Source organism: Chiloscyllium plagiosum, unplaced genomic scaffold, assembly GCF_037043375.1.
Source record: "Chiloscyllium plagiosum isolate Xiang-an unplaced genomic scaffold, Cpla_swu_hap1 HiC_scaffold_26, whole genome shotgun sequence".
NCBI classification, from domain to species: domain Eukaryota; kingdom Metazoa; phylum Chordata; class Chondrichthyes; order Orectolobiformes; family Hemiscylliidae; genus Chiloscyllium; species Chiloscyllium plagiosum.
Window position 1 is genome coordinate 37,139,716 of NW_028270164.1, and position 26,933 is coordinate 37,166,648.

At 43.0% G+C, this 26,933-nt stretch overlaps 1 protein-coding gene and 1 pseudogene across 4 annotated transcripts in view; both read left to right on the forward strand.

The window, feature by feature from the left end:
- LOC122563237 (neuron navigator 1) overlaps positions 1–26,933 on the forward strand; it is a 653,551-nt gene that overhangs the window by 265,665 nt on the left and 360,953 nt on the right. Inside the window, exon 1 of one of the 4 annotated variants that reach the window (XM_043716845.2) lies at positions 25,694–26,485. The exons of the other annotated variants lie outside the window; for them this stretch is intronic. Coding sequence (XP_043572780.2) covers positions 25,813–26,485 — 673 coding nt within the window. The 5' untranslated portion in view covers positions 25,694–25,812. Of the gene's footprint in view, positions 1–25,693; positions 26,486–26,933 lie in introns of those variants that run through there. 4 annotated transcript variants of the gene reach the window in all.
- Positions 5,580–6,502, forward strand: LOC122563238 (cytosolic non-specific dipeptidase pseudogene; annotated as a pseudogene).

A 26,933-nucleotide genomic window follows, 5' to 3' on the forward strand; every position in this document is an offset into this window, starting at 1 on the left:
GTCCTCCTGATCTATATTCCCTCTAAGCTTTCCTATGGTTGCACAGGCCTCCAAGACCTGTGCACAGCAGCGATGTTTAGAACCAGAAGTCAGCGCATCCACATGGCGATTGGTGTATGCACACCCCCCGTGTGGCTGCACAGCTTAGAGTGAACATTGCCCCCAACAAGGGCTCTTTCATTATTATTATTATTATTATGACATTTTTTAATAAAAGAATTGAGGCAATTTTACTCTGTATTGAACCCTGTCCTGGGAGGTGTTTAATGTGGATGGTGTCGAAGGAACTTTGTCTATTTTTAGTTCAAAGAGTACAGTGAACTTTACTCTGCATCTAACCCAGTGCTGGTCCAGTCCTAGGACTGATTCATGGAGTTGGTGTCGAGGGACCTTTATTTTCCATTTACTTTCAGTTTTAGAAGAATAGAGGGAACTTTACTCTGTAACCAACCCCATGCTCTACCTGTCCTGGGAGTGTTTGTTGGGGACGCTGTGGAGGTAGTTTTAATCTGTATTTAACCGTGTGCTGTATCTGTCCATGGAGAGTTTGATGGATATGGCATCAAAGGTACTTTAATTTCCATTTCCTTTCAGTTTAAAAAAGAGTAGAGGGTGTCTTACTCTGTATTTAGCACCATGCCGTTCCTGTCCTGGGAGTGTTTGATGAGGCAAGTGTTGAGAGAGCTTTACTGTTAGCTTAAAAGAGTAGAACGAAATTGCTACTAACTATAATGTGGGTGTTGTTTGTTCACAGGTACCTCTTGAGCTCATCGATTATATGAGACCTAAACATGTCCCACACTGATAAGTTGCATTCTTTGTGTAGGCACTGATATGTGATATTCCACATTATTTCACATTTCACATGTTATCAATCTCCATCTTCAACCATTCAATTGTTCTCATGAACATGCACAAATTCTCTTAATAGAACTTGATTTTCAACATGGTCTTCAATTGTAAAATTGCCTACTGGGTCTAATTCAGTTTCATTGATCATAAAGGTTAGAATCACTGTGAATTTTGACTTCTCTTTGTGGTTCACTTGCAGTGCTTATTGAAATTCAAGGGTTTTTTGTTTATCTTGCTGCCATGACAACATTACATTTTGCTGCTGACTGATGAAAAATTGCTAGAAACTGGTCACTTTGGCATCAAATCCTTCTGGTAATTCCAGAGCATGTTGGTCTACTGGTATAACACAAGACAAGTGATAACATTGGTTAGTTTTTAGTCCTAAATCTTTTCAAAACTTTGCAGGATTGACCATTTAAGTATATCATATACATTGCAATTAACAACATAGAACAATACAACATAGGAGCAGACCCTTTGGCCCACCATACCTGTGCTGATTATGATGCTATTCTAAACTGATCCCATCTGCCTGCAGATAGTCCTTATTCATCTATTCACTGGTTGTTCATAGGTCTTTATAAATTCTTTTTAAATGTTTCTATCATATCTGCTTCTAACATCTTCCCTGGCAGTGCACTCTAGGCATCTACTATGCTCTGTGTAAAAAACAAACTGCCTCACAAATCTCCTTTTAACATTCCCCCTCTCACATTAAACCTTCATCCCCTACTATTTGACATTTCTGCTCTTGGAAAACAGATCTCTATCTACTCTAAGCACGCCCATCAATTTTATATACTTCTATCAGATTGCCCCTAAGCCTCTGATATTAGCAAAAACAATCCAAGTTTGTCAAATCTCTCCTTATAGCTAATACACTTCAATTCAGGCAACACCCTGGTAAAACTCCTTTTCACTCTCTGCAAAGTATATGGTGTGACTATCAGAACCACACACAATCCTCCAAATGTGCCCAAACGAAAGTTTTACACAGCTGCAACATGATTTGCCAACTTTTATACTCGATGCTCCAACCAATGAAGGCAAGCAGGTCATATGCCTCCTTTGTCACCTTATCCATTTGTGTTTCAGGGAGCTATAGACTAGGATCCTGAGATGCCTGTATTCAATGCTCCTAAGGGTCCTGCATTTTGAAGTGCTTTCCTTTTGCTTGTGACCGCTCAAAATGCACCACCTCAGAATTTCTGGTGACAATGTAACCATTCTGGAGACTTTTAAGGATTCATGCTGTCACATGCTGTGCAGGATCAGACCAATGACTTGTTCCTGTTCAAATGGGGCATTTGGGCATCTTGTTTTTGTTACATTGTTCTGTTCTCATACCAGGTTATCACTGCCACCATATTTCCTTGCTGCAACACAGTTATTTGAGTTAACATGTTATGTGACTTTTAGCTTGGAAGCAGCTTCATAATTTTTCTTTTTACACACTGACCCATTTCTGATCATTCATGCCAATGCAGAGTCTGCTCTAACACCCATTTCGTATCCTCTTGGCAACAAAGCCCGTATCACTTGTTTGATTCCATGCATTCAATTTTAAGGAAGTATAACCCCAAACATGTATTCCTAAACTGGAAAATTGAGGCCAAATTCAAAAGATATTTTAGCTCTAAACTTGCATTTATTAGCTGAAAATTAGGGGTCAACTTGTACACCAATTATAGGCTAATGTGCTGTGAAAATGGGCTTGTCAGCTAAGTTGGCTCGACTTTTACAATGCATTCTGTGATATTTCTAGTTACTTTCACTCTCCGAAGACTGGAATATTCGGCTGCTTCTCATCAATAACATTCCTTAAATCTACCGACTCAATTAAAATAGTGATGGAAAAGGATAGACCAGATCTAAAAGTTGAAGTTCTAATTTGGAGAAAGACCAATTTTGACAGTATTAGGCAACTACTTTCAAAAGCTGATCGGGCGCAGAGGTTTGCAAGAAAACGGACAGCTGGAAAATGGGGAACCTTCAGAAATGAGATAACGAGAGTCCAGAGACAGTATATTCCTGTTAGGGTGGAAGGAAAGGCTGGTAGGTATAGGGAATGCTGGGTGACTAAAGAAATTGAGGGTTTGGTTAAGAAAAAGAAGGAACCTTATGTTAGGTATAGACAGGACAGAGAAGAGTGTAAAGACAGTAGGAGTATACTTAAGAGAGAAATCAGGAGGACAAAAAGGGGACATGAAATAGCTTTGGCAACTAGAATTAAGGAGAATCCAAAGGGTTTTTAAAAAAAAACTGTAAGGACAAAAGTATAACTAGGGAGAGAATAGGGCCCCTCAAAGATCAGCAAGGGGGCCTTTGTGTGGAGCCACAAGAGATGTGGTAGATACTAAACGAGTATTTTGCATCAGTATTTACTGTGGAAAAGGATATGGAAGATATAGAATACAAGGATATAGATGGTGACATCTTGAAAATGGTCGATATTACAGAGGAGGAAGTGTTGGATGTCTTGAAGTGCATAAAAGTGCATAAAACCCTAGGACCTGATTAGGTGTGCCCTTGAACTCTGTGGAAAGCTGGGCCTCTTACTGAGATGTTTGTATCATTGATAGTCACAGGTGAGGTGCTGGAAGATGGGAGATTGGCTAATGTGGTGCCACTGTTTAAGAAGGCCGGTAAAGACAAGCCAGGGAACTATAGACTGGTGAGCCTGACGTCGGTGGTGGGCAAGTAGTTGGAGGGAGTCCTGAGGGACAGGATGTACATGTAGTTGGAAAGACAAGGACTTATTCGGGATAGTCAGCATGGCTTTGTTCATGGGAAATCATGTCTTATAAACTTGATTGAGTTTTTTGAAAAAGTAACAAAGAGAATTGACGAGGGCAGAGCAGTAGATGTGATTTATATGGACTTCAGTAAGGCGTTCGACAAGGTTTCACATGGGAGACTGGTAAGCAAGGTTAGATCTCATGGAATACAGGGAGAACTAGCCATTTGGATTCAGAACTGGCTCATAGGTATAAGACAGAGGGTGGTGTTGGAGGGTTGTTTTTCAGATTGGAGGCCTGTGACCAGTGGAGTGCCACAAGGATCAGTGCTGGGTCCACTACTTTTTATCATTGATATAAATGATTTGGATGTGAGCATATGAGGTATAGTTAGTAAGTTTGCAGATGACACCAAAATTGGAGGTGTAGTGAACAGTGAAGAGGGTTACCTCAGATTACAACAGGATCTTGACCAGATGGGCCAATGGGCTGAGAGGTGGCAGATGGAGTTTAATTTAGATAAATGTGAGGTGGTGTATTTTGGGAAAGCAAATTTTAGCAGGTCTTCTACACTTCATGGTAAGTTCCTAGGGAGTGTTGCTGAACAAAGAGATCTTGGAGTGCAGGTTCATAGCTCCTTGAAAGTGGAGTTGCAGGTAGATAGGCTAGTGAACATAGTGTTTGGTATGCTTTCCTTTATTGGTCAGAGTATTGAGTACAGGGGTTGAGAGGTCATCGTCTGGCTGTACAGGACATTGGTTTGGCCACTGTTGGAATATTGCATGTAATTCTCATCTCCTTCCTATCGGAAAGATGTTGTGAAACTTGAAAGGGTTCAGAAAAGATTTACAAGGATGTTGCCAAGGTTGGAGGATTTGAGCTATCGGGAGAAGTTGAATAGGCTAGAGCTGTTTTCCCTGGAGTGTCGGAGGCTGAGGGGTGACCTTATAGAGGTTTACAAAATTATGAGGGGCATGGATAGCATAAATAGAGAGAGTATTTTCCCTGGAGTGGGGGAGTCCAGACCAAAAGGGCATAGGTTTAGGTGAGAGGGGAAAGATATAAAAAAGACCTAAGGGGCAACTTTTTCATGCGAAGGGTGGTATGTGTATAGAATGAGCTGCCAGAAGAAGTGGTGGAGGCTAGTACAATTGCAACATTTAAAAGACATTTGGATGGGTATATGAATAGGAAACATTTAAGGGATATGGGCCGGGTGGTGGCAGGTGGGACTAGATTGGGTTGGGATATCTCGTCGGCATGGATGAGTTTGACCAAAAGGTCTGTTTCCGTGCTGTACATCTCTATGACTCTGAAATAGAATATTTGAAATAAAGCAGGGAAAACCTATGTGTTTACCACTTTAAGAGCTATTTTACACATGGAACTTCCCTTCATGCATTCTGCATGTGGTTTGGTCTAATGTAATGTGTAACGCCACCACAATGAATGGGAAATTGCACAGAAAATATTTGAAGTATACGAGTCATTCTGTGAAAGAGCAATTTACATTGACGAAAAAGTCTGGCCAGAAAATAATGCAATGTGCATATCCAGATGTACTGAGTCAAAATTAGTGCTTTATTTTCTGATATTTGCACACTCCTGTGTTAGCAAGAATGTTTCTACTTCACTAAACCAAATGTAGTGATTGTAACAAGATCAGCCAGGACAACCTCATACAATGAGATCCCTGGTTGGGGCGGTTAATCTCTTCCAATCAGGTAGCCCCGGCTGACAGATCAGAACAAGACTATTCACTACTGCAGTTAGGCGGTAGTGTTGGGGGGGGGGTTAAAAAAAAAATTATCAAAAATAGGAATCTGGTTTTAAAAATAAACAGGAGTGTCAGAGGTTCTGCTCACTCTGAAAGCCTGCTCTGAGGAAGCCAGACCAAAGTCAAGTGCTATGCATATGTAAATAAAGGATGAGTTGGTGAATGGATACCAGCCTATGAGAAAAAAAGAACAAGACTGTTACAAGGATCTGCATTCCGGTGTCTTTGGTGGTTCTGTGCACGAAGCGATGACACACTTGATCTATGTATTAAGCAAGTTGGTGGACAAGAAAGGAAAAATTCTCATTCCTGGTATTGATGAATTAGTAGCACCACTCACTGAGGAGGAAAAGGCATTGTATGAGAAAATAGACTTTGATGTGGAAGAATATTGCAAAGATACAGGTGGCTGCCAACTGCTGCATACCACTAAGGAACAAATTCTGATGCACAAATGGAGATATCCATGCTTGTCTTTACATGGCATTGAGGAAGCTTTTGCTGGTTCGGGAGCTAAAACTGTAATTCCTAGGAAAGTTATTGGAAAGTTTTCCATTCGATTGGTACCTAATATGGATCCAGTAGTGGTGGAGAAGCAGGTGGTAGGTTATATCAAGAAGATTTTTGCTGAATATGGAAGTCTGAACAAACTGAATGCCTACATGGGTCACGGTGCAAAGGCCTGGCTGGAAAACTATAACCATCCTCACTTTAAAGCTGGCAGGAATGCAATGAAAACCGTATTTGGAATTGAACCAGACATGACCAGGGAAGATGGGAGTATTCCAGTTACCCTGACATTCCAGGAAACTACAGGAAAAAGTGTTCTGTTACTGCCGCTTGGATCTGCAGATGATGGTGCTCATTCATAGAATGAGAAAATCAACCGGTCTAACTACATTCAGGGAATCCAAGTGCTTGGTGCCTACTTCCATGAACTTTCTTCTTTGAAATAAGGACTACTGGTTTGATAGTTTGTTGAAATTGTTTCTAAAATTCTAGATCCAACAGAATTATTTTAGTTGTACACTATATGAAGGCATTATTACTGAATTTAACTTGTATCAATAAACAACACTGCAATAAAAAAAAGAACACGACTGTTGTCCGCACCCAGGCCGCGACGTTCCGCCTTCAGACCTTGCAGCGATACCTTTACGTTGAGCCTCCTCCTAGGTGGTGCGCCCTGGCGTAACCTCAACTACGACACGCAGCTCCTGTTCGTCGACCGCGATGGTTTGGAGGTCGCCCTCAAGACGCTGCCTGGACCTGATCACTGTCTGGAACATGGTCGAATTGCGTTGCGTCTACCCTCCGACAGGAGTAGCGGCTCAGCAATCCGCATCTCCGTACTCGCGGGTTCGAGTGGCTGTCGGAGGGGAGGGCCGTGGTGGTGAGGGTGACCAGGGTCGGGGACGTGCTGGGTGGCGGGGGCCTGGACTGGACACTGCCACACGACATAGCGAGCAGAGCAATGGTAGACGTCCAGTACGTGGCCACTGTCATCCGACGCCTTAAAACTGCAGTGCTGGGACCCAACGTAGTGCACCAGTTGGAGGATGCTCAGGTGTGCGGTGGAATCCCGTCCACGCTCACCCCTGCCTGGACGGAATTTCACATTGGCCCCAAGGTCCCGTACTTCCCACGGAAGCCTGTGCCCCACAACCTGAGCCGCCTCCGGAATTTTAGTTTTGTCCCTTTTAAGGACATAAAAAGTCGGGCCCTGTATCGACTGCTGCTGCACACCGTCCACCTCTTCTCCCTCATCCACCACCCAGACACCCCTTGGTGTGCCCATTTGCCACCGGGCGGTGGGAATCCCCAGTGGAGGACTCTCTTCGCGGGAGTCCTCCCCCTTTCTCTCAGGGATCTGGGGTGGAGGGTGCTGCACGCAGTGGTCCCCTGCAACCGCAGATTGCGGTGGTTCACGGACTCCCAGCCCAACTGCTTGTTCTGTGATGCTATGGAGTCCGTCGACCATGTATATATTGGGTGTGGGTGCTTGCACTCCCTTTTTGATTTTCTCAAAACCACCTCCTCTGCTATTGGTTGCACTTCAGTCCCATGCTCCTGATCTTTGGGCACCCGGTACGCAGGAGGGAGGGCAGGTCTGAAGACCTCCTCGTGGGTCTGCTCCTGGGCCTGGCCAAACTGGCCATTAACAGGTCCAGGCAGCGGGCCGTGGAGGGGGTCGTTAGGGCCGACTGCCTGCCCGTCTTCGGCGGTTATGTTAGAGCCTGGGTGTCTCTGGAAAAGGAGCACGCGGTGTCCACCGACACCCTGGAGTTGTTCAGGGAGAGGTGGGCGCCGCAGGGAGTGGAGTGCATTATTTCCCCCTCCAACTCTATTTTGATTTAATCCCTGCCCTCCCCTTCACTGTTTGATACGCAGCATTGCCCTTTGATGTGAAGGGCACTGCTTGTCATAGGCCACTCGGGTGTTTCCTTTCTTCTTGGTGGTGGAAATTTGAATAAAGATTCATGCACCTTGTGTCTTTCACTGTGTCTCACACCTGCACACACAAAAAAAAAGGAAACAAAAGAAAAGAGAAGAACAGGACCGTCAGACATCCTGACACTCTGAGGTAGCTCTGAGGTAGCTGGATCAGCGTTAAGTACGGTGCATATGTAAATAAAGGGTGACATGATTAGATTAGATTACATTACAGTGTGGAAACAACCCAACCATACCCCTACATTTACCCCTTACCTAACACTACGGGCAATTTAGCATAGCCAATTCACCTTACCTGCACATCTTTGGACTGTGGGAGGAAACCGGAGCACCCGGAGGAAACCCACACAGACAGGGGGAGAATGTGCAAACTCCACGCAGACAGTCGCCTGAGGCGGGAATTGAACCCGGGTCTCTGGTACTGTGAGGCAGCAGTGCTCACCACTGTACCACCGTGCTGCCCACGGGATACCGGCCTCTGTGAAGTTATTTTATGAAATGTTTGATGCAGTAATGCTTTCGGAGTTGGAAAATTGAGTATGATGTGAAGCTGCAATTTAAGATGGCATGACTGGGACATCACTATTTCTATGAACCCACATCAAAGACTGGTGAATGGAGGAATACTTAAAGCAATTTATCATATTATATCCTACTTATTCTGTCATTTTCCATTTCTTCATCGTGTAACCAAACAAAAAGAATTGCATTATAAACTGCATGTCTCATTTTAATGTAACCATACATAGCATTTAACTGGTAATAATGCATCTTATCTCTTGTCTTTATGCACTAAGCTAACTTCTTCTGTTTAACTTCACAACACTATGAACAAGTTGGATTCTTGGGCACATTTTTATGCTTTGACACATTTTTGGATAAAACTGATCTTTGGCATGGTTGGGAATTTCTACAAGTAGCTGAAAATGTGTTCCTGGAAAAGTGCAGCAGGTCAGGCAGCATCCAAGGAGCAGGAGAATCGACGTTTCGAGCATGAGCCCTTCTTTAGGAATGAGGAAAGTGTGTCCAGCAGGCTAAGATAAAAAGTAGGGAGGAGGGACTTGGGGGAGGGGCGTTGAAAATGCGATAGGTGGAAGGAGGTCAAGGTGAGGGCGATAGGCCGGAGTGGGGGTGGGGGCAGAGAGGCCAGGAAGAAGATTGCAGGTTAGGAAAGCGGTACTGAGTTCGAGGGTTGGGACTGAGACAAGGTAGGGGGAGGGGAAATGAGGAAACTGGAGAAATCTGAGTTCATCCCTTGTGGTTGGAGGGTTCCTAGGCGGAAGATGAGGCGCTCTTCCTCCAGCTGTCGTGTTGCTATGGTCCGGCAATGGAGGAGTCCAAGGACCTGCATGTCCTTGATGGAGTGGGAGGGGGAGTTGAAGTGTTGAGCCACGGGGTGGTTGGGTTGGTTGGTCCGGGTGTCCCAGAGGTGGTCTCTGAAACGTTCCGCAAGTAGGCGGCCTGTCTCCCCAATATAGAGGAGGCCACATCGAGTGCAGCGGATGCAGTAAATGATCTGTGTGGAAGTACAGGTGAATTTGTGGCAGATATGGAAGGATCCCTTGGGGCTTTGGAGGGATGTAAGGGGGGAGGTGTGGGCGCAAGTTTTACATTTCTTGCGGTTGCAGGGGAAGGTGCCGGGAGTGGACGTTGGGTTGGTGGGGGGTGTGGACCTGTCGAGGGAGTCACGGAGGGAGTGGTCTTTTCGGAATGCTGATAGGTGAGGGGAGGGAAATATATCCCTGGTGGTGGGGTCTGTTTGGAGGTGGCGGGAATGACGACGGATGATACGATGTATATGGAGTTTAGTGGGGTGGTAGGTGAGGACCAGTGGGGTTCTGTCCTGGTGGCGATTGGAGGGGCGGGGCTCAAGGACTGAGGAGTAGGAAGTGGAGGAGATGCGGTGGAGGGCATCGTCGATCACGTCTGGGGGGAAATTGTGGTCTTTGAAGAAGGAGGCCATCTAGGTTGTACGGTATTGGAACTGGTCCTCCTGGGAGCAGATGCAGCGGAGACGAAGGAATTGGGAATATGGGCATTTTTACAGGGGGCAGGGTGGGAGGAGGTGTAGTCAAGGTAGCTGTGGGAGTCGGTCGGTTTATAGATAATGTCCGTGTTGATTCGGTTGCCCGAGATAGAAATGGAAAGGTCTAGGAAGGGGAGGGAGGAGTCTGAGACGGTCCAGGTAAATTTGAGGTCGGGGTGGAAGGTGTTGGTAAAGTGGATGAACTGTTCAACCTTCTCGTGGGAGCACGAGGCAGCGCCGATACAGTCATCGATGTAGCGGAGTAAAAGGTGGGGGGTGGTGCCAGAGTAGCTGTGGAAAATGGACTGTTCCACATATCCTACGAAGAGGCAGGCATAGCTGGGGCCCATGCGGGTGCTCATGCTACCGTACAACCCAGATGGCCTCCTGCAACTGCAAGAAATGCAAAGCTTGCGCCCACACCTCTCCCCCTTACTTCCCTCCAAGGCCCCAAGGGATCCTTCCATATCCGCCACAAATTCACCTGCACCTCCACACACATCATTTACTGCATCCGGTGCACCCAATGTGGCCTCCTCTATATTGGGGAGACAGGCCGCCTACTTGCGGAATGTTTCAGAGAACACCTCTGGGACACCCGGACCAACCAACCCAACCACCCCGTAGCCCAACACTTTAACTTCCCCTCCCACTCCACCAAGGACATGCAGGTCCTTGGACTCCTCCATCGCCAGACCATGGCAACACAACAGTTGGCGGAAGAGCACCTCATCTTCCGCCTAGGAACCCTCCAACCACAAGGGATGAACTCAGATTTCTCCAGTTTCCTCATTTCCCGTCCCCCCCCACCTTGTCTCAGTCCCAGCCCTCGAACTCAGTACCGCCTTCCTAACCTGCAATCTTCTTCCTGACCTCTCTGCCCCCACCCCCACTCCGGCCTATCGCCCTCACCTTGACCTCCTTCCACCTATTGCATTTCCAATGCCCCTCCCCCAAGTCCCTCCTCCCTACCTTTTATCTTAGCCTGCTGGACACACTTTCTTCATTCCTGAAGAAGGGCTCATGCCCGAAACGTCGATTCCCCTTCTCATTGGATGCTGCCTGACCTGCTGTGCTTTTCCAGGAACACATTTTCAGCTCTGATCTCCAGCATCTGCAGTCCTCACTTTCTCCTCGAAAATTTCTACAAGTACCTTGATTTGAAGACACACTCTTGTTATAAATGAATCACATTCACAATTTTCCCCCAAAAAAATTTATACCTTTATTGACTGTCAATTATGTTCTGTAAACAGTCCAATAACAATTCAGATATGAGATTCAACACTTATTCTGTGTCCTAATTTTTTAGTTTCGCCAAGATATAGACAAATAGTTGGGAAGCCGGTCTTCTGCTGATCTGTTTTTTGGTAGTTGACCAAGCTGTCTCCCTCTTTCCCCTTTGCAACCACAGCAGCAACAACTCCGAGGTAATGAGCAATGGTTAACGATTGGTCAGTTTTCACCCCCAGCAAACCCTGCTTGAACACTATCATCCTGACAGCAAGTTTAGTCATTGGTTCCAGTGTACAGGCATTTTTCAGTCCTGTTTTTTCATTTCAACTTAATGATGTTCTGAGCAAAACAATATTACTTTTATCTTGACAAAATCATCAGAAAACTGCATATTGACAATTATATATTAAAATAAAGAAAAAACACATAAACCACAATCTGTAACCTCGGCTTGGCCTTTGCTGTAAACTAAATAAGATGTCAAGTGTCCCAATGCTCTGTGTTTAACTATATTAGCCTTCCAAATAAAGAAGCCTGTCTTGACTTTACTAACCTCCAATAAACTTGGATGTAATGCCAGTAAATAGCAATTGTGAACCAAATTTCCCATTATCCATATTTTAAATGCAGCAGCTGCCCACAGCATAACAATTTTCACCAATGATAGCCCATTTTTGGAAGTTGCTTTCACTCTAAAATGGGTGGTGACAGAACAATTATGAAATGATTAGACATCAGTTCTTCAAAGCACATAGATGATATAGCCAAAAAGCAAGGTTAAAGTTTGGGAAGAAACCAATCAGATAAAGGATTTTTTGTGTGGGCTGGGGAGTGAATGCCATCTAGAATGGATTTAGGATTTCCCAACACATACGAGCTGAGGAAATTTCTGTATTAAGCAGAAATTATAAGTCTAGTGTTTGTACTAAGTTTGTAAGGTTAATAGTATCAAATAAAGATACTCCTCTTTCAGTATACTTGTTTCCCTGACTTGCTTTTAATAGTCTTCTAGTATGAGAATTGCAACTGTTTCAAACCAGCTGGCATGGTAATTTGCCTCGGCATAACAACACCCTAATATTAATAAGAAAATCGCCTTGTGCACTCTCTAAAGGAGGTACAGCCCCACACTGTGACCCTATTGAAACTATGTTTTATGCCTTTATGGGCTTCCCTACTGTCAAAAAAAATTGGTAGTTGTGATTTTCATGGCAGAATGAGTGGTAGAAGACTAATGATGAGGCACCATCATGTGGGATGTAATTCAAATTGGTCAGCACAACGAGGGGTCTCTCAGGCCATTATGAAAAATAATGGACTATTTGACAACCAAAAAATAGATAATGCTGCAATAGCATCAATTACTGTAAATAAAGCTTTGCATCACTGTTCAAATGGACATCCAGCAAAATTTTCTTTATAGTTTATGTTAAAATTGGTGCTCTTTTTGAAAGAGTGTAAAGGCCTAAATGTTCCTTCTGGTTTGACCAATTATTGATGCCAATCATCACAACATTGCAGTGGTTACGCAGGCTAGATTGACACTTGATTCACAAATGGCACTTACATCAGAGGACATTGCAGCATAAAGATTAAAATAAATGCAAGTCAACCACATCTGTAAATGGGTTTGAGCCTAAAATAGTAACATTCAAATCGTACTCAAAAACTGTGCTATATTTTTGTTTAAATCTTAATATATTTTAAAATGTTACAGTTTAACAGTGTTATTACTTCTATTCGGTATAATTATTTTGAACATTTCAGTCATAGAAAAACAAAACTTTGAATGTTAATTGCTACCTGCCCCAGAGACATCCCAAATTACAAGGATGTGATGATCTAGTTTACTTATATGTTATGAAAGAAAATGATTATACTTAGGAAAGGAAAAGCTTGAGGTTTAGTGACGTATCTGTATGATTTTGTGTGCTAGATTAAACACTGAAATCCCATGTTTGCTCAGCATGTCATCATTGTAGTTCAAGTTCTAATTTGAATTGTCAATGCTAAATAAAAGAAAACGAAAATGAACATTCCATATTTATATACATTTTGTTCCTTATGTTAAGTTTTAACCCTGAAGTCTTAGCCCTGGAGCTATAGATGCGGTTTGATTCATTATGTTTTTATTAAGGGCACATATTTACATTAGTAGCAATGGTGATACTAACAGTCCTTAACCTTATCATAAATTAGATAAAACAACACCTTTTAGTGACCACACATGCTCACTTGAACATTGAAGACCTTAAAGGTGCAGTCAGAAATACCTTGCTCCTTCACAGGTTGTGCTGTAGAATTCTTTATCACGAGATTCAAAGTGAAAGACATGCAGTGGGATGTAACTGGGGTCTTGTCCATTAGTTTCCTGCTAAGGAAACCTTACAAAGCTAGGACTCATGTCTTCACAGTGAATTTAAACAGCACAACAATTGTCATTACGTTCACGTGACCTTTTTGATCCTCACAAGGTAATTTTACAAGTGTGGAGTCTTAATCCTTCAGACGTCTGTGTTGGAAATGTAATATTTTCTTCTACAGCTTTCATTTACTTTTGAGCCATGGTTGAAATCCAATTTCTACTTCCTTCTTGGTTTGGACTCTTACATTTGGTGCCATTTCCAGATTGTGGAAAGGTGTCACATGTAGGAAACCCAGGTGTACAAGATTGTCAAAATCATTTCTCTCCAATCTTTTTTTGTAAATTTCTTGCTGGCTGCCTGCCAGTTGGGAAAGCCTTCTATAGAAGGATGCAGTGGTCATTTGGATCAGAGCGATTGCTGTTTCATGTCCAGCATGAGGGTGATGTAGAGAGTTGGTAGCCAAGTAGGATCTCATTGTTATGGAGGTGATGATGGGGTGATAATAATGTGTCAGAGGAATGGTGGCATATATTGATAATGGAAGGAGAGGGTGGTGAGATGGTTGATCATGCTGTAGGGGTATGTGAGTGGTGTTGGTGGCGGACAGATCATTGAGCAGTGGTCTAGTGCTTCTAGGGTTAACATGTGGGCTAAGAACTGGCTCTCAAGGCTTCTGATTCAGATGTTAATTTTGTGACCCTCAGTTGAAGCAAGTGCATTTTTTTTGTTGGCAGAAAAATTACCCTGTGAGAACCTCCATGATCTGCTTTTTCTTCCTGTTGCACATTGGCAGTCTGCTGTGGTTAGACTGTCTTAATACTTGTGACTTAGCCATCATTTCAAAGTGCAGATACTATCCTTACCCCTTTTAGTAGCCTGTTTTTTTTTTTTGACCTAACAATGACTGCTGTATGCTCTAGTAGATTTCTGCACACACACATACATTTACACTATTGTATACAATATATAATATAATGAAAATGAGCTGAATCTTAGGATTTTTGGCTAAATGTCTGTTTTGTGGAGTTTCAGAGAAGGTTATCTCTGTAAGGTCAAATAAATTTCATCACTGCATCTTTCCAAACCTACCTCATTGATTACCTACCCAGCCTCAATGGTACCTCTCTTACTCGAATCACTGTAACTGAGAGATACTGGCGATACACTGAAAAACTAGCATGACTGGCCCACACCATCTTTGAAAAGCCACTGTGCACTTGCACAAACATTGACAATCTGGTGTTTCCACTCTTTGGCAGCGTATTGGTACAGCAGTGACAAAGTCATCTCGTATAGCTGACATGGCTGAGAGCCTTCACAGATTGCAGTCCCAGTCTCTCATCCTAGCCGCTATTTAACTTAGTTGCTGTATGGGTTTCCTCCAGGTGCTTTGGCTTCCTCCCACAGTCCAGTGTTGTGCAGGTCAGGTGGATTGTCCATGCTAAATTGTCCATAGTGGCCGGAGATGTGCAGGCTGGGTGGGTTAGCCATGGGAAATGCAGGGTTACAGGGCTAGGGTGGGATGCTCTTCGTGGGTCAGTGTGGACTCGATGGGCTGAATGGCCTTCTTCTCCACTGTAAGGATTCTACGATTCTAACACGGTGGGGGGGGGGCAACGATATGAGAAATGTGTTGGTGCAGAGACTTTAATTATTTGCCACAGCGAGACAGACACTTAAAAATGAATAAGCACTTAAATCATGGCTATGAGCAAAAAGAGGGCAGTTGTATTCTTTTCAGACTATTCCAGCAAAAAAGGTAGTGTGGACCCAAGGGACCAGATGGGCTCCTGCTAAATTGTAAACATCTGTGAACCTAGGGATTTAGGGAAATAACTACTTCTTATGATTAGTCATTCAATAAAATAAAACAAAGGGTGAAAGAAATCTCTCGAAACAGTTCTTGCACCTCATTTTACTGATTTAACATTAAGGAAGTAGATTAATGATCATATCACATCATTCCTTGTAATGTGGATAATGGGATGAAGAAATTAGGTAAAACATAATGACTAAATTGCTCCCAGTTTCCTATGGTGATTGAGATATCTGGAGAGGAAATACAGAAGTCTGGCTGAAGAGTGAGGAATAGATCAAGGGGGAACAAAATGATGAACAAATACAGGAAATGATCATGATATAAAGCAGATGATTCAATGGACAACATGTCAGACAGGAGACCACATGAGCTGAGCTCATCCACGATACTGTGCTTACATAAATACTAATATTTTGACCTTTACACATAGTGATTTAGACCCTGTTTGGATTTTTGTTTTGTTTCAAGCCCAGTATCAAGGTCACATAGAGCATAGTTTAGGTTTACTATGTCAATCAATTGTACAAATTGCAGTCAGTGTGAAAAAAAAGTAAATGGATTTGTCTTTTCAATGTTACACGGGTTACACAAAAAAATTACATCTCTGGAAGGATACAGGATTGAGCCTCAGAAGTTGAAAAACAAAATAAAAGATAAATTACTGATTAATTAAAAAGCAACTAATTTGCCATGTTCTTAATACAGCTGTGCAACCAGGTTGGATCAGCAGCAGAATGTTGAGTAAATGTGGGGTAAAATAGCACTGTAGTTGGTAGATCAGATACATTGTGTCACAAGACCAAATCCCATCATAACAAGTGGGAATTTCAATTTGTTGCTCTATATAAAAAGATGTCATAAAAAAATTAGTATTAGTAATGCTGACCATAGCCTACTGGCTATGTTGTAAAATGCTGTCTGTTTCACCTTGATCCTTTAAGAAAGAATATCTGTCATTCCTACCCACCTTGACCTATATGTAACTAAGATCAATTTGGTTGAATCTTAATTACCTCTGAAATCGCTGAGGAAGCCAGTCAATTGTACCAAACTGCAGCAGAATCTTTATAGATTGGCGCATCAAGAAAATGGCCTTTCTGAGGCCATTTTGGAATAGGCATGAAATGTCAGTGTCTTCAGGAATGTCTATATCCCATAAAATAATTAAGGAGTAATAATTATTGCCACAAGTGTCAAGATTTAGAATTCAGATATGCTCATTCTACAATTAAAGTGGAGACACAAGTATACCGGATTAGATACTGAAACAACCTCTTTCTCAATCATTAGATTGTTGTCAGAGTCAATGCAGATTCATGGGACTCTGTGTACCTGCATGTCACTTCTGTTTCTATGGGCTGAATTATATAGTGGTTTGAGTGATGGGGGCTATGGGGCAAATGCAGCAAGACTCATCAGAACATCAAGCTCATTTCACTCCATCTTTTATGGTTTTCACAAATGACATGGTGAGTTTCTCCCTGCGTAATGTGAAATGCCAGTCGATGTGGATTAACAACTTGCCAATTAACACCACAACTTACCTCATCAATATTCAGACCCTTACCAAATTTACCAAACCAGCTAAATCTTGGGAAATTTTGACAGGGAAAACAGAGCGAGCACCTGATGACTGCACCTTGCTGCTCATTGTGAATGAAGTCCATGGTGGAAACTGGGCACCAACCTCTCAGGTCCTGCTCCATGAAGACAATCCATATGTCCGCACAGATTGGCATCTGATTTGTGCCATCTTCAAATAACCCTCAGGGCACATCTCCAATCCATGTGCATGATGCTTCTGCAATTCAGTGTTGCAATTTGGGCTGCTCTGGCAATTATCAATGTGATGCTGCAGCACAGTCCGTGCACTCAGAGGCACACACCCAGCTCATGCACCAGATCAGGTTGCATTTCTGTGTTCTTTGTTCACTGTCAAGATGTTCATTCACTTTACAACTACCTGGATATTCACAGCATCCCTGCCTTGTGTTACCATGTGCTTTGCCTCCTCAGCCAGAACATGTTACACTGCCTTACGTATTACACAGCCACAAAACCAGGAAGCTTGTTCCCAGCACAGTAAATAAAGGGCAGCCTCAGACAACAGTCCAGACTCTGCTCAGAGTCAGAATCTCTCCTCATAATGGGTGAGGAGCTGAATGGCAGGTCTTCACTCTTTCTACTCTATAGTGGGCTGCTGTCCTCATGGTATGAATGAGAGACATTACAGGAGAAGTAAGTATGTAGCATAAATATAATTGTTGGTTCAGGTGGGGTGGTGTCCCAAGTGAGGCAAGTAGAAAGAGCAGAAAGCATGCAGGGTTAGTGGTATTGAAGGTTGGTGGGACTGAGGGAATGGGGAAGATGTTCACAGTGATAGTGAGAGCGGTAGAGCATAAGCCTTGATGGGAGATGGATACATTATAGAGATAGACTAAGTGTGAGGAATTGGAGAGAATAGGGTAAAATTTACTCTTTGGAGTGGAGAAGGATTCAACCTTCTTCCTACATTGTTGGGCATTGCCCCAGATGACTGAGATTGCTTTAACCTGGGTTATACCTTTGACCAAGTTGACATAGTTTGGTATCATGGGACCCACTCCTGGTGTTGGGAGGGAAGAGGATGTCTTCTCTGTACACAACCCCACCTCGCAGAAGCTTCCAGGTTCCTGCCCACACAGCATTGTGCTAATTATCCTCTGTCTGCCATGTCCTAGGCAATTATCAGACAATTACGCAGGCCAGCACCAGACTGACAGTGCTGGTCTGAGTCTGCCACAAGAGTTTAAAGATGACGGAGGATATCTGCTGAGTGCTGAATACTTGTAGGAATGATGTGTGGTAAGATAGGGCAGAAAATGGATGTCAGAAATGCCATGGGGCAGGATAGGTAATTAATGAGGTGAGTTTGGTAAGAAACGGTGATAAAACATGTTAGAGTTTATGGTGCTAAACACCCAAAAAAACTTGACACACCTCAGACTAAGCCAAAAAAAGTAAGGTTCAGTTCCATGTGTTTTATTTTATTCCTATTTTACAATAACATGATATTCAGAACAGCTGCACTTTAATTTGTAATAAATTGTTTTTCTTGCACTTTCCCTGCAATAATCAGAACCCCAGGCTGTAATGAAATTGGGTTCCTGTGACATGATTAGGACGTTGGCACCATTTTAACAATGGGCCACACAAGTCTTACACAGTGCCGGGCTTGCTGGTGAACTTTAACAGCAAACAGGAGTGATGGCTGAATCCTCCTACCTCAGAAGAGAACATCACTTTTTAGGTTTCTTCTCAGTCACAATAAGGAAGGGTGCCTCTGTGTTCCTGCAAGGAAACTTTAGAACCTTCCTTATCCCAATCTACACTTGACTACAATGTCCTGCCTCCTTCCTCCCTCATGGTTAATGTTTCCTCAAATCAGCTAATTTCTTTAGTTGCTGCTATTTCCTACCTCCAATAACTTTAGACAAGAGTCAAAGAGTGTGGTGCTGGAAAAGCACAGCTGGTCAGGAAGCAACCGAGGAGCAGGAGATTTGATGTTTCAGGCATAAGCCCTTCATCAGGAATCTGCTCCTCAGATATGCCTGACTGGCTGTGCTTTCCCAGCACCACACTCTTCAACTCTGAACTCCAGCATCTGCAGTCCTCACTTTCTCCAACTGTAGCCAAGAGTTTGACATCCAGAGTGCAGATGAGAAATGGAAATTACAGTAGGTCATGCCTCATGCTGCTGCAGTGATGTGAGCTTGCTGCTTGTCCTTTCACCCCCATATCGCACTTTTACTCTGATATGAACCAAAACTGTTACCTGTGACTTGATTCTTTTTCACAGATATTAGTAAGTGCAATAACTTGATTAATTAATTATAAAGTAAGCTTGTATTGATAAAAGATTTGACTTTTCTCACTGAGGATTGGGCAATTAGTCAGAAAACAATGGATAGCTCCAATTAGTTCCAAGTAGTCACTATTTGTAAATTCTAGGTCCTATGTTTATAATGATAAGTGAGGTCAGATTTTCAGCACAATGCTCATTGGAAGCCTCAAGTTAATGAAGGTGTCTGTCTTTTCTAACTCTTTTGGAAACCCTACAACTCTTATTCATCATTTAAATAAAGTACGAGAAGACAGACCCTCCATGCACAAATCTTGCAAAGTGGCAAGACTGATTTACAAACCTATTAAAGAATGTGGAATTCCGGGGCATAATATATCGTACAAAAGCCAGGAAGTTCTGCTAACTCTGTATAAAACACTCATTTGGTCCCCACTGGAGTATTGGGTTCAATTTTGGCATCATTTTAGGAAGCATATGAAAGCATTGGAGAGGATACAGAAGGGATTTATAGAATGTAACCAAAGATGAGGGATTACAGTTATGTGGATTGACTGGATAATCCAGGATGTTTCTCCTTAGAGCAGAGAAAACTAAATGGAGGCTTGACAGATGTGTTTAGACAAGAGTAAATCACAGAATCATGGAATTGTCAAGGTGTAAAAAGAGGCCACTTAAGTATCATGACTGCACCAGATCTCTGAGTATACTGGCTTAATGCCAATTTCTTATATTTTCATGCTAACCTACACATTAGATGATTATTGAAACAGAATCAATGTCTTTTCACAGTCGCGAATGAGCCTGTGTCCACATTACTTCTCGGCAGTGTATTCCTTTTTGTGTAAAACAGATTCTTTCTCATCTTGCATTTGCAGAACATTTTAAATTGGTGTTTTTTGGTTCTTGACCCTTTTATCCCTATCTACTCTGCCCAGACCCCTCATAATTTTGATAACATTGATCAGATCTCCTCTTAATCTCCTTTCCAAGGAAAGCAATTTATCCTCATAACTGAAGTTTGCCATCCATGGAACCATCCCCGTAAATCTCTTCGGCACTATGCGCAATATGTTCACATGCTTAAAACGTGGTGCCCAGAACTGTACATAATACTCCATGTGAAATAAAAATAAACTGTTTCCAATGGCTGAAGTGTCTTTAATAAGAGAGCACAGACTTAGAATGATTGGGTGAAGAAGAAAAGGCAACATGAGGAAAACTTACTTAACATAAGGATTTCTTTGTGATTTGGATTGCACTGCCTGATGGGATGGTGGATACAGTAGTTCAACAAATAATGCATTGGATAAAAACTTGAAGCAGAGAAACTTACAAGGAAGTGGGGGAAAAGAGTGCAGGTTCATAGCTCCTTGAAAGTGGAGTCGCAGGTAGGTAGGATAGTGAAGAAGGCGTTTGGTATGCTTTCTTTTATTGGTCAGAGTATTGAGTACAGGAGTTGGGAGGTCATGTTGCTGCTGTACAGGACATTGGTTAGGCCACTGTTTGAATATTGCATGCAATTTTGGTCTCCTTCCTATCAGAAAGATGTTGTGAAACTTGAAAGGGTTCAGAAAAGATTTACAAGGATGTTGCCTGGTTTGGAGGATTTGAGCTATAGGGAGAGATTGAATAGGCTGGGGCTGTTTTCCTTGGAGCGTCGGATGCTGAGGGGGCGACCTTATAATGGTTTATAAAATCATGAGGGGCATGGATAGGATAAATAGACAAAGTCTTTTCCCTGGGGTGGGGGAGTCCAGACTGGAGGGCATAGGTTTAGGGTGAGAGGGGAAAGCTATAAAAGAGACCTACGGGGCAACTTTTTCACTCAGAGGGTGGTAAGTGTATGGAATGAGCTGCCAGAGGAAGTGGTGGAGGCTAGTACAATTGCAACATTTAAGAGGCATCTGGATGGGTATATGAATAGAAAGGGTTTGGAGGGATATGGGCCGGGTGCTGGCAGGTGGGACTAGATTGTGTTCGGATATCTGATCGGTATGGATGAGTTGGACCGAAGGGTCTGTTTCCATGCTGTACATCTTTGTGACTCTAAATTAAATAATTTTTACGGAAAGAGGCCATTCAGGCCATCGTGCCTGCACCTGTTCTCTTACATAGTGCCAACTTCTTCCCATTTCCCCATATCCCTACACACTATTTCTACCCAATATCCTCATCAATCTCTCAATTGAATCTGCCACTGCTACACTTCCAAGCTGTGCATATCATAGCCTAACTAACTGCTGTGTATAAAAGTTTTTCTCACATCACGTTTGATTAGTTTGCACTTCACTTTAAATCCATACCCTCCTGTACTTTCTTCCCTTATGAGTGGGTACAGTTTCTCCCTATCTACTATATGCAGCCTGCTCGCGATTTTGAAAATGTCAATTGAATCTCCTCTCAACAGCCTTCTCTTCAAGGGGAACAGACCCAACCTCTTCAATCTATCCTCTTAATTGAAGTTTCCTATTCCTGGAACTGTTCTTGCAAATTGCTTCTGCACTCTTTTCAATGCATTCGTGTCTTTCCTATAATGTGACACCAACAACTGTGCACAGTGTTGCAGCTGAGGTTGAACAAGTGTCTTGCATGGTTCAATATCACATCTCCGGGGTTGGGGAGTGGGACTAAATGGCCTGTTTGTCAAAAGAGTGGATATGGACACAATTATTTGGATTTAATTTTGGAATGGAAACAGAAGTGGTCCAACAGAATCAAGCAGGAGTACTGCTCCTAATTAATGGGAGTGCGAAGGCCACAGAGGAATTCTCTCTGCTCCTGGTAAGATTTCAATTAGGTACCTTAAAAAAATTGCTTAAAACCCATGGTCCAGACATTGGAATTTAAATGGCACACAAATTCAATGAGTCCTCCCGTAAGTCTCAGAAGCTGACCTACCATCAGCCTATCAGGGAGGCCTCTTGGAATCACATACTCAATGCTCAATTGAAGAACTTAACACTGGGGGAAAGGGGCTGCTACAAGCTCACCCTCTAACCTTACCTTTCAAAACCCCTCACTGACACATTGCACCCGGCATCTCCCCTGTTGCCTTACTCACCTCTGTCGAAGGGTCCGGCAATGATCCCTGGTAAATAGTTTCTAAAGTTACCGGCAGTGGCTAAAGTCTCCAGTGACACTGGGGAATGGGGAACAGTCTGATTCTGGTTGGCCAGGAGTACTATGGGACTGGATTGCTGATCCCTTGAGTCCTTAATCTGAAAGGAGATTCAATACTAGCCAGTTTTCTGCCTCCTCACCATGTTGTGCCTTCCAGTGAAAAGCTGTGTATGCTTCCTACAGGTTCTTCACTAGGGGCACCCACTGGTGCTGGAACTAAATCACTCGATGGACTGTCTGACCTTCTTTAGTGTAGTACTATTCTGAATATTCTGATATCTGTAAATTTCAAGTGCCACTGTTGCAAGGTTGGTTATTGAAGGAAGGCATGGGGGATTGTAACAGAGGAAGTTTTAGGTTTTCAGGTAAGATTTATAATATAATTGATTGATTTGTCTACCCTGCCAGAGGAAGTCATGCTCATATTTCATGAAACTCCCTTTTGGAGGTTTCATCAATATGATAGCCCACTGACATGGCAGGGAATTGGTGCTGCAAAATTCCTCTGTCATTTCTCAGGGAGATGAAAATGTGGGAATGCTTCACTCGAGGTGTGTTCAATAGCCTGACCCCAGTATTTTCAACAAGGTCACTCTTTTCCATGGTGCATGACGCTTTATTCCATCCCACAACTCACTCACTCCCTTGCACTAAGGACATCTCAAGAATTTCAAGGTCTTCTCCTCTATGTTGGTGTGAGGAAGAAATGATACATTAGATTAGATTCCCTCCAGTGTGGAAACAGGCCCTTCGACCTAACGAGTCCACACCGACCCTCCGAAGAGTAACCCACCCAGACCCATTCCCCATATTTACCCCTGACTAATACACCAACTCTATGGGCAGTTTAACATGACCAATTCACCTATCTGCACATCTTTGGATTGTTGGAGGAAACCCACGCAGACATGGGGAGAATGTATAAATTCCACACAGTCGCCCTAGGCTGGACTCGAACCTGGATCCCTGGCGCTGTGAGGAAGCAGTGCTAGCCACTGAGCCACTGTGCTGCCCTATTTATTGTGCTATACATTTCACCCTGTGCTTTGCAAACTTCTCTTTTTATAATAATGTGGAGTCATAGAATCATATAGCACAGAAGTGATCCTTCGACCCTTGAATCTGCACCAACCTTTCTACACTAATCCCAAATTCCACTACTTGGCTCATTGCTTTGAAAGCTATGACATCTCAACTGCTCATCCGTGTAATTTTTAAAGGTTGTGAGGTTTCCTGCCTCTTCTACCCTCCCAGACAATGCATTTCAGATTCCCATCACTCACTGAATGAGAATTTGTTTCATGAAATCTCCTCTAAACCTTCTGCCCTCCACCTTAAAACTATGCAGATTTGTTATTGAATCTTCAACTAAGGGGTACAGCTGCTTTTTATCTACCCTGTCCATTCCCCTCATAATCATGTGCATTTCAAAAAGATCCACCTCTTCCCACTTTCTCAGATTTAAAGGAAGAAAAACCTCAGCTTATCCAGCTTCTCTTCATAGTGAAAATGCTCCAACTCAGGCAGCATATTAGTGAAACTTCTCTGCACCCCCTTCAGTGCAACCACATCTTGCCTATAGTGTGGTGACCAGAACTGCACACAGTACTCCAGCTGTCGCCCAAACAAAGTCTTGTACAGTTCTTGTAATTTATCCCACAACTAATAAATGCATGTGCCCCTTATTCCTTCTTAACCAACCTTTAGCCTGCCCTACCACCTTCAGGGATGTATGGACAAACATCCAAGGCCCCTATATTCCTTTGAGCTTCCTACTGTCTTGCCTTTTATTGAGTACTCCCTTGTCTTGTTACTTGTTCCAAAAAGCATCACCTCACACTTTACAGAGTTCAGTTTCATCTCCAACTAATCTGCCTGTCTGATCAACCCAACTATATTTGCCTGTACCCTACAATCTTCTTCCTCACTATTAACCATGTCGTCTGAAAACTAACTTCCCCCAACATTCCCATGTATATCGTTTGTTTGCATATATGAGGTAGAATATCTATTTCTCACAAGCAAAAAGAGATCCAGCACCTGGACACTGGTATGCTACTGGACACTGGCCTCCAGTGACACAAACTGCCTTCCACCACCACCCTCAATCTTCTACCACTAAGCCAGTTTTAGATCTAGCTTACCAAGCTACCCTGGATCCCTGAGCTACTCATTATTTGTGTAACTGGGTTGCAAATGGATTATTTTGCAAGGTCAGCAGACACTTTTTTTTTGTAAGGATAACCTGCCATAGTAAAGAACCTCTCCTTTAAATATTTGATTTTTTTTTACATTCATTGCTGAAAAAAAAGATGGTTTCAAAGGATCTTCAAATATGTTCTGTATAAGATTGCTTTGCATATGTATTTTTTCCATGGCAGTAATCTAAATGGAGCTGATTTATAAGTGGCTTGACATGGAACATGAGTGAATAGATGCAAATGCAAGTTGAAAGCTGGGAAAATTGATTCAAATATGTTCTGAGTGGGACTGTGCTATTTCTTGTTGGAAGACAGGAATTATAATATTAATGTTGTATTCCTCATATAGACCTATTGTTTTCTCCACTTGCTCCCCAGTTACTTCACTGAGACGTCAGAGATGTGTTATGCTTTATGTGTGTTACCCTCTGAGACAATACACCTCTGTGTGCTGGGGCAAGGCATTCATTAGATACGTCTCAATTTTCTAAAATAACATGCACAATTTTATGCAATATGAAGGAAATATTTTGGATGTGTATAAAAGCGTGCCAGTAACCTTTCCAATAATTTTCTGAAGACATTTTGGGAATTATTTAAAGACATCCGTTCACCCTTTCACAGTTATGGCATGGTATCTTCCATCCTTACATGCACTTTTGAAATTAATAATTACATGGCAACATCAATGCAGGTTTCACTAGTGGAAGGGTGAAAATTGTGGTCAGCTAAACTTAAAATGATGGGACTTGCTCCTTGTGTGTTTTGCCTTCATGTTGGTGACATTTTAAATGTTTTATGCTGTGCTCTTGGTCTATTTTTTTACTGAGATGTCTGCTACCATGGCAGCAAGGAGCAGCCACTGCAGTGGAGGAAGCTGGGATACATTAGGGGATGTGGGCTGAATACTGAGAGGGCTGAGTCCAGCCCATGCTGTAGCTCTCTCGCTCCCAGTATTTCCTGTCTTGCTAATTGAGCTGATGTAAATGCCGGACTGAAAGCTGTTGCCACAACAGCTATTTAAATTGATGGCTGTTCTCCTCAATTGTGAGATTCTGGAGAGAGAGAGAGAGAGAGATACACACACACATTGAACAAGAAAGAAGCTGCTCCCTGATTTCCCCCTTTTGCTGGTAATGATGGAATAGCCTTTTCTTTCCTAGCACATAGCATCTTGGAAGCAGGGGAGGGCGTTTGGTGATGACATTCTTCTAGTGATCAATCTGCTAGCGGCAGCTGATCATCTGATGTTGCAACAAGCGGGCTGTGCTGAAGGGAGCTGTTTCAGGGAGGGTTATCTGGATTGAATACCGGGGCTGGAAAGCTCCCTGCTCTCCAACAATTCCACCGCAGGCGAATGATTACTCGCAGACAAGATGCTCGGTGCAAATGTCAAGTGTTGTGAGACTGAGATTTGTGATGAGAATCCGGAAGATGTGAAGGTTTATAAGCGGCAGGCAGATGGAAAGGGAACAGGGCAACACGGGAAGAAGGGGAAACCTCCAACGATGCACCGAGCGACAGAGCTGAAGGTGTTTAAAGGTGGAACCAACCTGAGGAAGCAAAAATCACTCACGAATCTTTCGTTCCTGACTGATGCAGAGAAGAAGATGCAGCTGTACGAGCCGAAATGGTGCGATGATATGTCAAAGTCGGCTCAAACGCTAGGGAAGGGAGGGTTCAAACATAAAGATGCACCGATGTCTAAATCTTTGTCAAAATCGGAGCACTCGCTGTTTCAGGGCAAGTTGGCCCCGAGTGTGAACAAGCCTCTTGCAGCACCCTCCACCCGTGGGATACCAAGCAGGATCCCACGAGGACCCTGGGCTGAAGTCAAGCCACTGAGCAAATCGACCGAAGCCAGCACTGGCGACGGCAGCAAGTCAGACGATGAAATATTGTCCAGCAAAGCTAAAAATGTTAAAAAACAAACTCCGGCCACAAGCAAGAGCCAGCAGCCTGAAGAGAAAGCTTATTTGAAGGTGGATCCTGAGCTTGTTGTCACAGTGCTGGGTGACCTAGAACAGCTTCTGTTCAGCCAGATGCTTGGTGAGTTTTTCGCTTGCTGCACAGAATACATGGCGATTTAAACTGCCTCTCACTCCGTTCCTGAATAATCTTTTATTTGTTTCACGCTTTACAGCACCGCTATCTTTTTACACTGCATAAATACTTAGTGATCTCACTTGTGAACTGTCACTCTAATTAGTTTAAAGAAGGATGTCTATAATTAGACCATTGTTGTATTAATAGCATTCCTTGACTCAAGTTAAAATTGACCCTTTAAATTACTGATGCAGTGCAGTGATGCTATTATGATGGACAGATTGCTGCATTTGCTGTCTCATAATGCATTTTAATTGTGCCTCAGTTATGTATTATCGACATGTTATCAAATGATTGATGGTTAAAATTGCTTGCTCCGTTAGATGCCTTATACGATTGTTTAATTTGTGAGCGATTTTATTTAAAAATCAGAATAAAATCGATTTCTAGA